Source organism: Pieris napi, chromosome 17 (genome assembly GCF_905475465.1).
Source record: "Pieris napi chromosome 17, ilPieNapi1.2, whole genome shotgun sequence".
Taxonomy (NCBI): Eukaryota; Metazoa; Arthropoda; class Insecta; order Lepidoptera; family Pieridae; genus Pieris; species Pieris napi.
This window is the reverse complement of record NC_062250.1, coordinates 11,270,088-11,283,472: the sequence shown is the minus strand read 5'-3', so window position 1 is coordinate 11,283,472 and position 13,385 is coordinate 11,270,088. Positions and strand designations below refer to the sequence as shown.

Sequence of the window (13,385 nt, the reverse complement as noted above, 5' to 3'; positions counted from 1 at the left end):
AAATAATTGTTTCAAAGTTACATGCAACCAGTATTAAGGTCAGTTGCAAAATTTACCAAGTCGAGTGAAAGTAGTTTAGTATGACCAGACTCGTTGAGCCATGCCTCCGCCTCCGCTGTAGTTTTAATGGACTGTGAAGGGGATACTAAAGCAAAGTGACAGATCTTGGTAAACTGGTCCTGTGGCTGGCGAGGTAACTTGGCAGTTATTGATACAATTGTTAGATAAAGGGATTATGTGGTTTTAAAGATAAATTGATTCCATTAAATTCACACCATTATGTCTGCGTGAATGTAATCTATTTATTTATTAACACTTCTTTGCATTAACTTAATAAAAATTGAACATAATTAAATGAAAAGGAGGGCAACTGGCCATATCGCTTTTGAGCGATGTCTTCTAGGCGACCATTGTAAAAAAATAATATTAAGTTAGATAAGGTAAGCAAGAAGTGCAAAAACACATAATACATATAGTTATCAAGACAAAACTAAACAGGAACAAAAAACCCAAACTAAAAAAGGATAGATGAAAAATAAAAAGTGCACATGAATCACGATGATTTTAATCTAATTGAAAAAAGAGAGCAAAAAAACAATAACTAACCTTAAAATATAATAACTAAAATACATTATTAAAAGGAGTCCCTTTAGGCAAGGTTCCGAAGAGCAGGCAGCTAATTTGTAATTGTTTTTTTTTTGTTATCTAATTGCAATATACCTATGTATTTTAAACTTATAATAACTTCGAATATAAACGCTTATGTATATATTTTGAACATAAAATTTTATAATTAAATTAATTACTTATTACGTTATTGTTATTTTGTTCTTTCATTATAATTATGATATGACATTGACATTTCATCTCTCTTTTCAGAAGAACGCGATTTGGCCGAAACTCACCGATTGGAGATTGGGCATTCTGATAAACGAGCTATATCAATAATTGCTACCCTCACACTTTGAAATCGATATTTCTATTGTTCTTATGATTCTTTTTTCTTATGTCTTCGTGTATGTTATGTTTGCCTATAAGTTATTGCTTGTCACATTAAATAAGTTTTCTGGGGACTTCGAAGGCTTTACGTAGCGGCCTCACTGCTCTGACTGCTCTTTGGGAAGCGACAACCACGCATTCCAGGACTACGTGTGAACTTATTTCACACGTAGTCCTGGAATGCGAGGTTGCGCTGCTGCGCTGAAACAGACCCCGTACAAGGGACTGTTTGTCGCACCAAAGACAAATAAAGATTGATGAACTTGATGTTTATTTCGGAGACAGTCGCACGTAATTATCATTATTTTGTGATTAAATCTGTTTAGCTGTTTAAGCTTCAAAGCTGAGATGAGTGCGTGCAGGTCTTGCTTTCTTGATGTTGCATCGTAGTCTGAGAGTACTGGAAGAATAATCTTATACGAATAGACTATAATACCTCTTTCGTATGTATGTCTCACTAGTTATATTGTGTGTTAGGAGGCTCGGGCCACACTGAGACGCCAAATTTAAAGCCACATTCAATACAACTTGAGTAAAACATAAAGCACATATTACGGAACGAACGTAAATGTCAATTAAAACTAGTTATAAGGTATGTCGGGAATTTTGCTACCATTTTCGGTTTATACTTTCACTACGTTTTGTAACAGTGTAATGACATTTAATGAAAGTAATTTTCGCAAAATCTTGTAATACAATAATGATAGTTTTTTAACATTATTTAGGAACAGCTGATGGTTAGGGCAGCGGGTAGTTTTACAATTTTACTATTGAAGACCTGTTTGCCTCAAGTGTGGTGTCGGCAAGGAGAGCTCTGATATCTGAGTTTGTCAGTGAAATAAATAGTGTTTCATACGGTTTTATAAGTGTATAAGTTATATTACCTTAAGTGTTCCTCATCTAATTTTTAGTTAGTTTATTGCTTTTATATATATATAGTATATTACATAAAAAAACATTTATTTAATGGCGTAAACCTAACTTTTTTGGTATAGTATCATAAATTATAAAAAGAGCGGCTTCGAATGACAGCCATTTTTCGTGATAGTTAATTTTTGGACCCGACTTAAAACAGATATTATAAAATCCATGTAACAGCACAAGGTAAAGCTCTCAATCAGTATTTTTCATCTGTTGGCCAAGGGCCTTGACAGCAGCTCAGCTCAGGCTGTCAGCGTAGCTCGGCCTGAATGGGCTTTATTCGCGACAAGGACATCTTCTGCGAGACTCGGACGTTAGCTTAGGCCGGCGCGAGGTGGTCAATCACTTGAAGGGCAGCTCATTGGAGTGAGCGAGTACGTAAGGGACTTTGAATCTGGTTTGCCGCGCGGGAAGCTTTTAATTTGTCATTAGCTTTTGTTATCAGTATCAGTTTTCGATATTTTTATACTAGCTGACCCGGCAAACGTTTGTTTTGCCATGTAGAGAACATTTGTTTAGTTCTATAAAATAACTATCTACAATAATCAAAAATATGTTGATGGTAGAGGAGTGAAAATTAAGGGTTGTATGTATTTTTGTATGTTGTATCATAAAAAAATAAAAACAAAAAAATAATAAAAAAAAATAGAATTCGATTTTTTTTTGTGGGGCACATACCTTATCACTTATGGGTTTGAAAGATATAGTAGCCAATTCTCAGACTTACTGAATATGCATCAAAATTTCATAAGAATCGGTCGAGCTGTTTCGGAGTATGAGAACGAACATTGTGAGACGAGAATTTTATATATATAGAGATTACGTTACTTTGTACATTTAAATTAATTATTCTTGATTGAATGTTAATTTTACTAACAACATTAGATACAAACAATGGAATCTAAATTTCTTTTAGCTATTTATAAAAAAAAATAGCGGCAAAAAAAGCGTTTGGCACAATCCCACTGTTAAGTGAGAGGCGGCCTATTGGAAGGCATGCCTGTGCAGGAGATGCCTATTTAACCACCGCTTAAATTAAACCATATTAAACTCTCTAGGGAAGATGGAAGAGGGCGAAAGTTCCAATCTTTTATTGTTTTTACAAGAAACGATGATCCAAATCGTTCGACAGTACCTAGAGATGTCTACAACAAAGGGGTGAAACTCCAGCGTGCTCCTAGATGAGCGTTGAAAGGGTGTGACGGAATCAGGTTGTGTAGTTCCATGAAACATCCGGAGGGCAATATTATCTATTTTACTCGATTAGGTTTGACCGCCTATCTACTTGGAGTTGTGATGGCGTCTTCAAATAAATCTTGAAAGCGGCTATTTTAATTAAATTTTTTGACGTCTGTGGTTACAGAGTTCAAATGAGTCGTTTAATAAGAGAGCTGCGTAATGTCTAAGTTAAGGAAGGGCGCGTTGGAACGCTTGGTCGAATTAGCTTAGTTTAATTACTTTGTTAAAATGTTTATAATAATCATGAAAACGTAGTGATTTCATATAGGAAGTGGTCTTTTATGAAGCGTGAAAGAGATAAGTAATTATCTATCCTTGTCATACAGTGACATTCACAGGGTGAAAGGAATCATGTAAAAATGTATTGAATCTGAATGATTAATGGATATATGTTTTTAATACTTTGGTCAAATAAAATTAATCTGGTCTTGAAATTTCAAGATACAATATTGAATTTATCGATTAATAAAAAAGAATATGCTACCCTCCATTAACACCAGTATCTTAACTGACAATAAATATAATTACTCCAAAAACATATAAAATACGTAATTACGTAACGTAACGTACATTTAAAACGTCCTATCCCGTAGCACTCGTACGCGGTAGTCTAGCGTCGCAGCAAAATTAGGGTAGCTTGCATATGAAAATGAATCTACCCACCACTTTGCTTTAATCGAATAACTTGATTAGTAGATATTTTTTTTAATATTTTTATTTGACATTACATGCTTTCTTATATATTAGCTGCTTATACCAAATATATATATTATGCTGATTAATAATATTATTGTGACCTTTATGGTACCTTTAGGGTACCTTTGTACCTTTTTTACCTTTACCTATATTGGTACTACCAACTTGAAACTTCTGTTATCGTTATAATTTAATCATCGATATCCAATTAATATGAAGTAATATCTTGTGTAAGTGTGATTTATCTATCCTTATCTTTATGTTGTTTTCACATACAACGAAATACTATTTAGTAATTAATTGATATCATAACAGACCAATTGATTAAATTAAGACTCGTTGTATGGTTAATGAAAGAAAGTTAATATAAGTAATTAATTAATAAAGAAAAGCATTCCTTGTAACCGAGTCCTCAAGGAGCGATCTTGGACTTTCGTTATTTGCAGCATCGCAAAAGTATTTTCATTAATTAATAAGTGGAGGGCTATAAGATTGTATATATACTATATGATTTTTTTCTCAATGTTAAAACATATTGTATGTACCTATGTATAGCTAAGACTTGCAAAGCGTGTGTTTGTCCATTAGCTATTAGAACACTTATCAAACGTGTTTTTGAATGAGACAATAAGTAAAAGAAATATTCTACTGTTAGATTTAATTAGAGATATTAGCGTCTGCAATATAAAACCCTTCAACTATGCGTAACGAAGCTTATGTTCGTTTATTATTACTGTCATTACTTAATTATCTGCCAGAAATGATAAGGCCTAATTGAAATATCTTCGGAATACCATTTTGCTATCATTTTTCTATTTGTGGTTTACATTACGGTATAGTAAATTAACTATTAGTTTTGTTTGGTTTCTTTTTTTGAACTGAAAGACAAAGAACGGTGTTGTTCTACGCTCATTCCTGAGGTCGTAGGTTCAAACTGTACACGGTACGCATTTTACACTCGTATGGTGAAGGAAAACATTGTGAGGAAAAAAGCATGCCTTTGAGGCAGCAAGACCAGATATTTTTATCCCAATTTTAACTAAGTAAAGTACCGGTCATCCGCTGCTGCTGATTGTATGCTCAAGATGAAAGTAATCCAGACATCCACACCATAGGAATCAATAAAAAGTATCAATTAAAATTAATTAAAAACCACTTTCATTTTTAGCACATTTAATATTCAAAGCAAGTATCAAGACAGTTAGGTCCGATCGGCGCACACGCACACATTTTGAATCGGTAACGACGCACGGGGCAAAGCGTACTTTCGGGCGAATATTCAGTCCACGACTGTCTCTCCTCTGTGACAGACGGACAGCCATGAACACTACATAAAAATACACCTTCGGGGAAGTGTAATTGTGATCGTGATTTTCTTGACGACTGTCTGTGCGGTACTTTATTCAGTGCTTTGTGTTTTGAGTGTACATTCGCGGAAATCATAATGGTAAGTTTGTGCTTTTGTGTCGAACGCTTATGTTAAAATTAAATTGTCAAAACGGGTTGTTTTAAAACACGTTGACCTTGTTATTTCGATTTGGTAATAAATCGTTTTTATTAATCGATTCCGTATCCTTGAATGTATTCGATTATTTATTCTAGAACTTTGTTAATATTTTTAGATATTATTAATGCAAAACTGAGTTGTTTGTTGAACAGAGTAGAAATCGTAGCAGCATAGCATTTTGAGTAAAAATCAAGTAGAATTTAACTAAACATTTTTTAAAAGGTATGTCAATAGGTTTTCAAAGTTTAGTTTTCGAGTCCTTAAAACCTTTGTTTCGCGAGTTTGGAAAGCTTTTCGTTGTTTACAAGTATTTTAGTGTATTGAGGGTATTTCCACTTTACCTTTTAAAAGGCGAAGTAAATTGTTTAGTTCAACAGCTTAAAAAGTATTAGACTCAAAATAAATGGTAATATCAAAATAATTAGTACTGTTTTATAGTCTTCAATTCTAAACAAAGCTTTAAGCTAAATATTGATTCAACATATATAATATATAGATATTTTTTACTGAAACGCATTTTTGCCTATATGTGTATTGTTTTGTATATGCAATATTTTTTTATATCTTGTAGAGTTTAAATTCTGTGAAATATCGCGAAACTTTTCGTTATCGGTTGTGCGATATTACCTGCGTCTAACCTTCACATTTTAAGACAACTGGACTGGAACTAGTTTTTAAGTATTTATATATGTAAAAGGAGGTTTAGAATGCTTTATTCCGTTGATCTAGAAATAAATAATATTGGCTGTTAACCTTAGATTCATGACTTATTAAATAAAAGGAAGTACTTCTTTAAAGGGACACGAAACCGAGGAATCAACTTTAAGAAAAATATTTTTAAGTCAATTAATCGGTACTGTCTACCTTTAAAATGGGAGAGAATTTATGGAAGGGATAGAGAGATACATAGAGTGGTCGACCATAGGACACGGACACGTCCTTCCGTTGGTAGGTTCAGTCAATCTCTTAAAAATAATGAAAGGAGTTCCAGCGTTAATGGAACAAAAATGTCGCTCGTTATTAGCTCGTATAAGGGATATGCGTGCATAAGATAGTGAAAACGTTCTTATAATTGAACATTTTGAACATATTATTAAGTGAACTCATGAAAATTATTTTACGATTCATTATTATTTGAATACACGAAAAGTATTCAAGATAAAGTACCTAATGGTCCAGAAATGGGTTCGATATTGAACTATATCTAATTTTACTTTTGAAGTAATTTTTTACTTATGAAAACCGATATAGGTATTCTAAATACATCGGCGCTAGAACGATACAATGGGTAAAAACACAGTTTCTCTTAGAGAAAGTGGCGGTCTAAACGTAGAAATCGCGAACGCAGTGCTCTATGCAAATTTCGACTCTAATGTTATTGAAATATGAATTTTAATTGCTTGATATTTTGTCTTTAATATATGACTCTTTATTTTTAAAATACTCGGAGCTTTTCATGATTGTTCTATGTTGTTTAGCTTTTTTTCTCACGAGCTGATGGCCGCGAGACTGTAAAAATGGGACATAAAAAAACATTTTTTTTTTCTTTGCGTGACATCGTATTTGATTAATCAGGAAGAGAAATGTAATACAACATCAACTACATTTATAATTAAAGATATAAGAAGTCAGAATGCTCTTAGTAGTATTTTTTGTTTTAAAATTTATATTGACACTATGAACGTGAACAAAAACACCTTTTATAATTCAACTTAAGATATAAATTACACATTTATTAGTTTTATTTAAAAATGACTAAGTTAAACATAGTTATTGCTACATATTAGTAAGTGCATAAGAAATCCGCAAAACTAAAATAACTACTTTAATAGAGTATTTAACAAACTCATTCAAGATTAAATATAAGGTTACGAAATATCCGTTCATAACGTGATAAAGGTCACTAAATAGTGTATGTAGAGGTCAAACTATGTTCAAAACGTTAATTGTAAGAAACGAATTAATTTTATGTTCCATAAAACAGTATAACATATATTTTGTATATATATGCATGTCTAACCCTGTATTACAGTTAAGAAAATTGCTGACTTTATTATTACTACTACTTCCAGTAAGGTTAAGTTAGTTGGTAAACTCAATATTCAAATTAGGATCTCTGATGTGATTTTTTGGTATCGGCTGAGAGATGTATTACCTGACCTGGAACGAGTACCAGGATGTAAGAACTATGAATGGAGGGGGGGGGGGTTGTGGTTTGTCCTCACTATTGCCCAGATCCATCAAATCGCACCGTGGGGTTTTTGTGGATAGAATACAGTCTCTGAACAGTGGTGGGTGTACATTTCTCTACGGTGAAAAAATAAGACGGTGCTTTCATTTGTAATGTGATTGGCACGGTCTTTCATTTCGCGTGAAATGGTGAGGACATAAAAAAGATTCCAACGACTAAGAACCTCCTTTTTTGAAGTCAAAACAAAACATGCGTAGTCTTCGTAATATTTCTAGGAATAACAAACTTGTCTGTGACCGTGTTTTATGATGCCATTGGCTTTACGATATATCGTTGGACTGGTCACATATTTTATCTTTACGTTTACATTTATTTTTTATTCGTCATAAAACTTGCTAATTTTGCGTGAATCAATCATACATAGATGCCACATCTAAATTGACAAAAAAAATTGTATCACGCATAGCAACTACTGAAACTTAAACATAACAATTAAATATACAGTATTTACAATTTTCTTAACCTACATACCTAGTAACAATAAAAATAATTAAATATTAATTAAAACAAATTTAAAAAGTTTGGTCCCTGTGGCAGTGTACCTTTAACGCTGGCAGCTTTTCCTCGCTGTATTGCGATACTTATTCTTATTTCTTATTTAACCTTAAGTTGTATAAGACTGACTTATAACAGTAAATTCCGGATCTGTTACTTAATTACAGCGTAAATACTATTGACAGAAATAAATTAAAACTCTGCAATCAAGATAGAAGTTAAGAGTACAATAAGACTGATTTAACTTTATAAAGAAGAGGTAATAAGACTATGTATAATAAATTCATAAATGATTTACGGACGTTTTTACGGCTCAATTTTATGGTAGCTTTCTTGGTTGATAGATCTTCGGAAATAGTTTTGTCAAAGCACCAAAGCATTGTTCAGAAGCGCGGTGTCTAAAGTCAAAGCCACGATAATCGCCAATCGTAAAAGGCGAAGGCACTATTCGAAAAAAAACGTAATCCAGAAGTTAATCCAGGAAAAGTAAAGAACTGTACCTCCCGGATTCATTCGATCTTGATAAGAAAATCCACTTACGATGCCTCGTTTATCAATGTAGCCAAACTGTTTTAGTCAGTTAAAATCGTGGTTAATTTAATTCCTAATAAGGAGCTTGATCAATTATGAAACGTAGCCTTGTGGTTGTTGTAATAAATAACCGCTTTTTCGCATTTAATAATAACTTATTATATCATACACAGACTAGGAAATAACCTTATTACAGTACAAATTAAGGTTAGCCCTAACGGTAGATCCATCCTTTCTCTAACCAACATCTCATAGATTATAAACTTACCGTGTTTTGTATAATTAATTGTGTACGCGTTTGTTAATATTTAAATTCATTACAAAGCTCACACTACGAGCAATTTGTGTCACTAAATTAAAATTATTATGTTTAAAAGCCATGTATGAAAAACGTGGTTTGTTAGTAGTTTGTATTTATGAAACAAAATAGTCTATGGTCATAAGGCTGTGAATTTTTAAAACTTTTCAATTCATTTTTCATTTAATTTCAATATTTTTTCCACCTCCCACCAGTGACGAGTCTGAATATAAAAACCAACTACCGATATGATGTAATTTAATTATGAAAGACACAAACAATTTAAAATGTATTGTGATATTAACAGTTGCTCAATTTTTAAATGCAGTTTTGTAAAGGTCCACATTTGATCTGGATTCGGCGGGGGCTTTAATACATATTTCATGAATTACGTAACAAGTTATAGGTCAGTGCAGCTTTTAATATGCATTTAAAATATATCTCAGAGTTGATATAAAATAAAATACATCAGTGGCGCTACAAAGTTTTAGGTCTGAGCCTTATATTTCTGTTTCATGATCAATTGTCAATTTAATAGGCAAGTAGATCTAGATAAGATCAGCCTCCTGTGCCTGATACACGCCGTCAACCTTTTGAGTCTAAGGCAAGGTTTCCGATGTTTTCCTTAACCGGTCGCGCGAATGTTAAATACGCACATAGAAATAAAGTCCATTGATGCACAGCCGGGGATCGAACCTACGACCTCAGGGATGAGAGTCCCACGCTGAAGCCACTAAGCCAACATTGCTAAAAACAATGTCTCATTTCGTGTTAAATGGACTTTGACCACACATAATCGTGATATCATTATCCGTTTAAAGCTATTAAAAGCTTCTGTGCCTTTCTATTTCAACTATTTATAAATATAAAATCCGATTCCAAAATTTTCAGAGTGTACGAATAACCAATAAAACCTGTGCCATTCAACTTAGATTTTTAAAAAATCGTATGCCCCCATTTGTAAAATACACAATTTATAAAAAAAACTGAAGTGAACAACTTAAAAACTTAAATTATAGGTTCTATAAATAGCTAGCGAAACACAAAAAGTAAATTTACATAACATACTATGTCAATCACAGCAATCAAATCCCCCTGTGAGGCGTGGGAAACACTGTTTATAACTATCTGCCAAGAAAAAAAAATAACAATACTTTATGTATTAAAACTTTTTAGTAATCGTCTCGAAAGTTCGCCATAAACCACCGAAATAAATATTAAGCCTAATAGAAAAACAGTTGCGTTACTCTTGTGCAAGTTGACGTAACAAGTGAAGTTGCCCAAGTTACCTAAGCGATAGAAATAGACGACTACTATTTGTATTGCAATCATAACAAGTTTGCTGTGACAAAATTTAAGTAATAAATATGACATTCGATTACTATTACAACGTAAATAAATGAGGAAAAAGACGAAAGCGTACTTTAACGAAAATCAAACAACATTTGATTTTAAAGACTTGACAGACAACATTTACATATGAAATAGACGGAGATACAAATTGCCAATTAAAAAATACTGTCACCATATCAATTATTTGTTTAGCCAATTGGTTTTTTACCAAGGAAACCCAAAAATTGATGAACTGTGTTAGGTACAAAAGTGATAAAGATGCCAAATGACTTTTCTTTTGCAATGTTGAGTACTTTTAAAGTTAGAGAAATCTCGGAAGAAAGGCGACCAATTAAACCTTTTAATTGAATTTTTATTAGTAAAAAGTAGAGTCAACATAAAGCACTATTTTCATTATGAATATTCACGGCTCGTCTGTGCGTCCATTGAAGCGTTACGTTCGAGACACGTGTTATATTATTAGGTCAGGAACGTCAGCATAAAAATGCAATTATGTGTTTTCTATTTTAATTTTTTTATTCTACTCACACTGACTCCTGGCTGTAACTCAATTGTTTTTTTTTATAATAATAATAAATCCATTATTGGAAATTTAAGCATTTAATTACTTTTATGCTTATTTTACTATTAATAGGTTTTACTTAAACTTATAAACGACAGTGAACAATTCTTAACTTAAGAGAATAAAAAATTCTTAAGTGTCTTAACGCCCTGGCTGCGAGCTTGCGAGAACTTGCGAGTCTTCTGGTAATGTGGGTATCCACGGACGGCGGTATCACTTAACATCAGGTGAGCCTCCTGCCCGTTTGCCCCCTTTTAAATATAAAAACATCAATATATATACTTAGCTAAATAGAATTTAATAGTTTTGTGTATTATCTTTTATTAATTATCAATGACCCGTTCGTAAAATAACGTGCAGTAAAATCGCAGTTTAATTAGTTGAAACGTAACGATGTTTACATGGCTAAGTATCTCGTTTGACCGTGTCACAAATATGTTTCATTCAATAATATTTGCATTTATAATATTGTCAACAACTTGTGACCGGTTTTATGTTGTGGTATCCAAATTTTATTGCCGTACATTCTAAATCAAATCAATTTTATTTCAAAACAAAACACAACACTAAGAAGAATGGAAAGAAGACCTTGACATCAAGCAAAAGGTCAAAATAATAAATGCAGTTATCCAACAAAGAACAAAGATCACTGATGCACTTTCTACCTTTAAAGATGCCTCTATATTTATATTTAATCTGTTAAATCTTGAGTGTAGAACGGAAGACCAAAACTGGCTAAAAACTCTTCATCATTTCTTTAATTGCTAACCAGCCGCAGCCTTGGTCTACCAGGTTATGAGTTCAGTAAGGACCTTGGGGTTCTGTCCTCCGCCATTAGGTGCACATGTCCCAACTTGAGGCTGTTAAATTTTATGAATAGGACGATGTTGGCATCGTCAAAGATGTTATAAATGTTTGTGCGGCTTCATCTCTTGGCGTTGCGTAGAGATGTAGAGTATCTCTGCATCTTCTACCGCATTAACCATGGAGAGTGTTCAAAGGAGTTATTCCGACTGCAGCAGCTGAGTTTCATCATCGGACGTCAAGGCAGAATACAAAATACCATCTGTATCACCTTGACGTCCGTCGTTCCATAACTGAGCGTTTCTTAAGGCACTGATGTATTTCTCAATCAATTCGACTTACGATCCTTCAAGAAAAGAGCGTACCACTTCTTAATGGCTGGCAACACAATTACGAGCCATCTGCATGTGAGTGTGCATGGGCGGCAGTATCACTTAACATCAGGTGAGCTTCCTGTCCGTCTGCCTCCTATTACGTAAAAAAAAAAACAAATATTGATTGATTGACCACGTCGAGGTATATGTGCTATGTTTGCGAATACGCCAAACACAAAATAAACTATATTAACCCACATACATTAGTTATTGCAGTAATTTAGTAGGTACGTTGTTTAAGTACAAATTTTTATGTCGACTGTACTTACAATGAATAATTGTATTCTTTCATGTGTTATATTTTATTCGTTTTCCTATATAATCGAATTGTTTGATTGGAGGCATTCGTGCTGATAATTTAATTTATCCTCCAATTTTAATATCAATACAGTTTTATAGTTAATGTATTTAATAGCAGACTTTGAATTATATATTCGAAAATAATTGAACACAAGTAAAAAACTACTTAAAATCTTATCTTTTTAAACGGTTTATGACAGACGAAACGTCATAATATATATCCGATTTTGAATTGTGAAAGTTTCGAAACAGCTGTTGCTTTCCCAAGAATCGAATCCAGGATACGATAGGATATCTAGGTGCATATAATCTAGCTTCAGAATAGAACACAAGAACAGAGTGTCTTCCCCTTAATAGAGACTGTAATTAGTGGGATATTTTCTTATGTTAAATATCCTTATTAGTACGTTATGTTACTTATGAGTCTCATGTTAAGCTTGATCGTAAAGTTCCATGATGTTTTAGTGAAGACACATGTACAAACTACAAACTGTGAACGGCGATTTTAAATCACTATGCTATTCAATTTAATTTTTATTCCATTCATATAAAATAAACAGTTACGATTATTAAATACCTGCTAAATGAAGCTTAAAAGCTACGATCGCGGGAAGCCTTTTGTTACGCTTTTTGTTAGCCTAAAATAGATTAATTTCTGTTGAGTGTGCTATAGAAAATTTATCTTTTATTGTGAGTAAAAATAAGCTGGCCTGTCCATGTTTTTCAGTGACTGAAATGTTTTAACATAAATTCAGTCTAACACTACGTGTGTCCACAATTTTTTCTACCTAGGTTTTGCTTGTATTCCTACGTTTCTATCATTTTTATTACAATATACGTCAGATCATATTATCTTTAACCGCATAAAGACATCATCATGTCAAAACAAGATTTATCAGTGTCAAGTTAAAACTTTATTAAATATTTATTCAAATATGAACTTTATTGCAATTAAAATAGAGTCTTAATGTCTCATTGTGGTCAGTATGCAGATGCCCAATACGGTCTTTGGTTTCAAATGTCAGGGCTTACAAGTTGTCATTAATTACATTTCT

The 13,385-nt window shown here is 32.9% G+C and overlaps 1 protein-coding gene across 1 annotated transcript in view; it reads left to right on the top strand.

The window, feature by feature from the left end:
- Window positions 1-5,118: 5,118 nt before the first annotated feature.
- The window catches only part of LOC125057639 (probable chitinase 10), a 94,732-nt gene continuing 86,465 nt past the window's right edge, over window positions 5,119-13,385 (top strand). Inside the window, exon 1 of the mRNA XM_047661414.1 lies at window positions 5,119-5,302. Within this exon, the coding sequence (XP_047517370.1) occupies window positions 5,300-5,302 (3 nt within the window). The 5' untranslated portion in view covers window positions 5,119-5,299. The remainder of the gene's footprint in view (window positions 5,303-13,385) is intronic.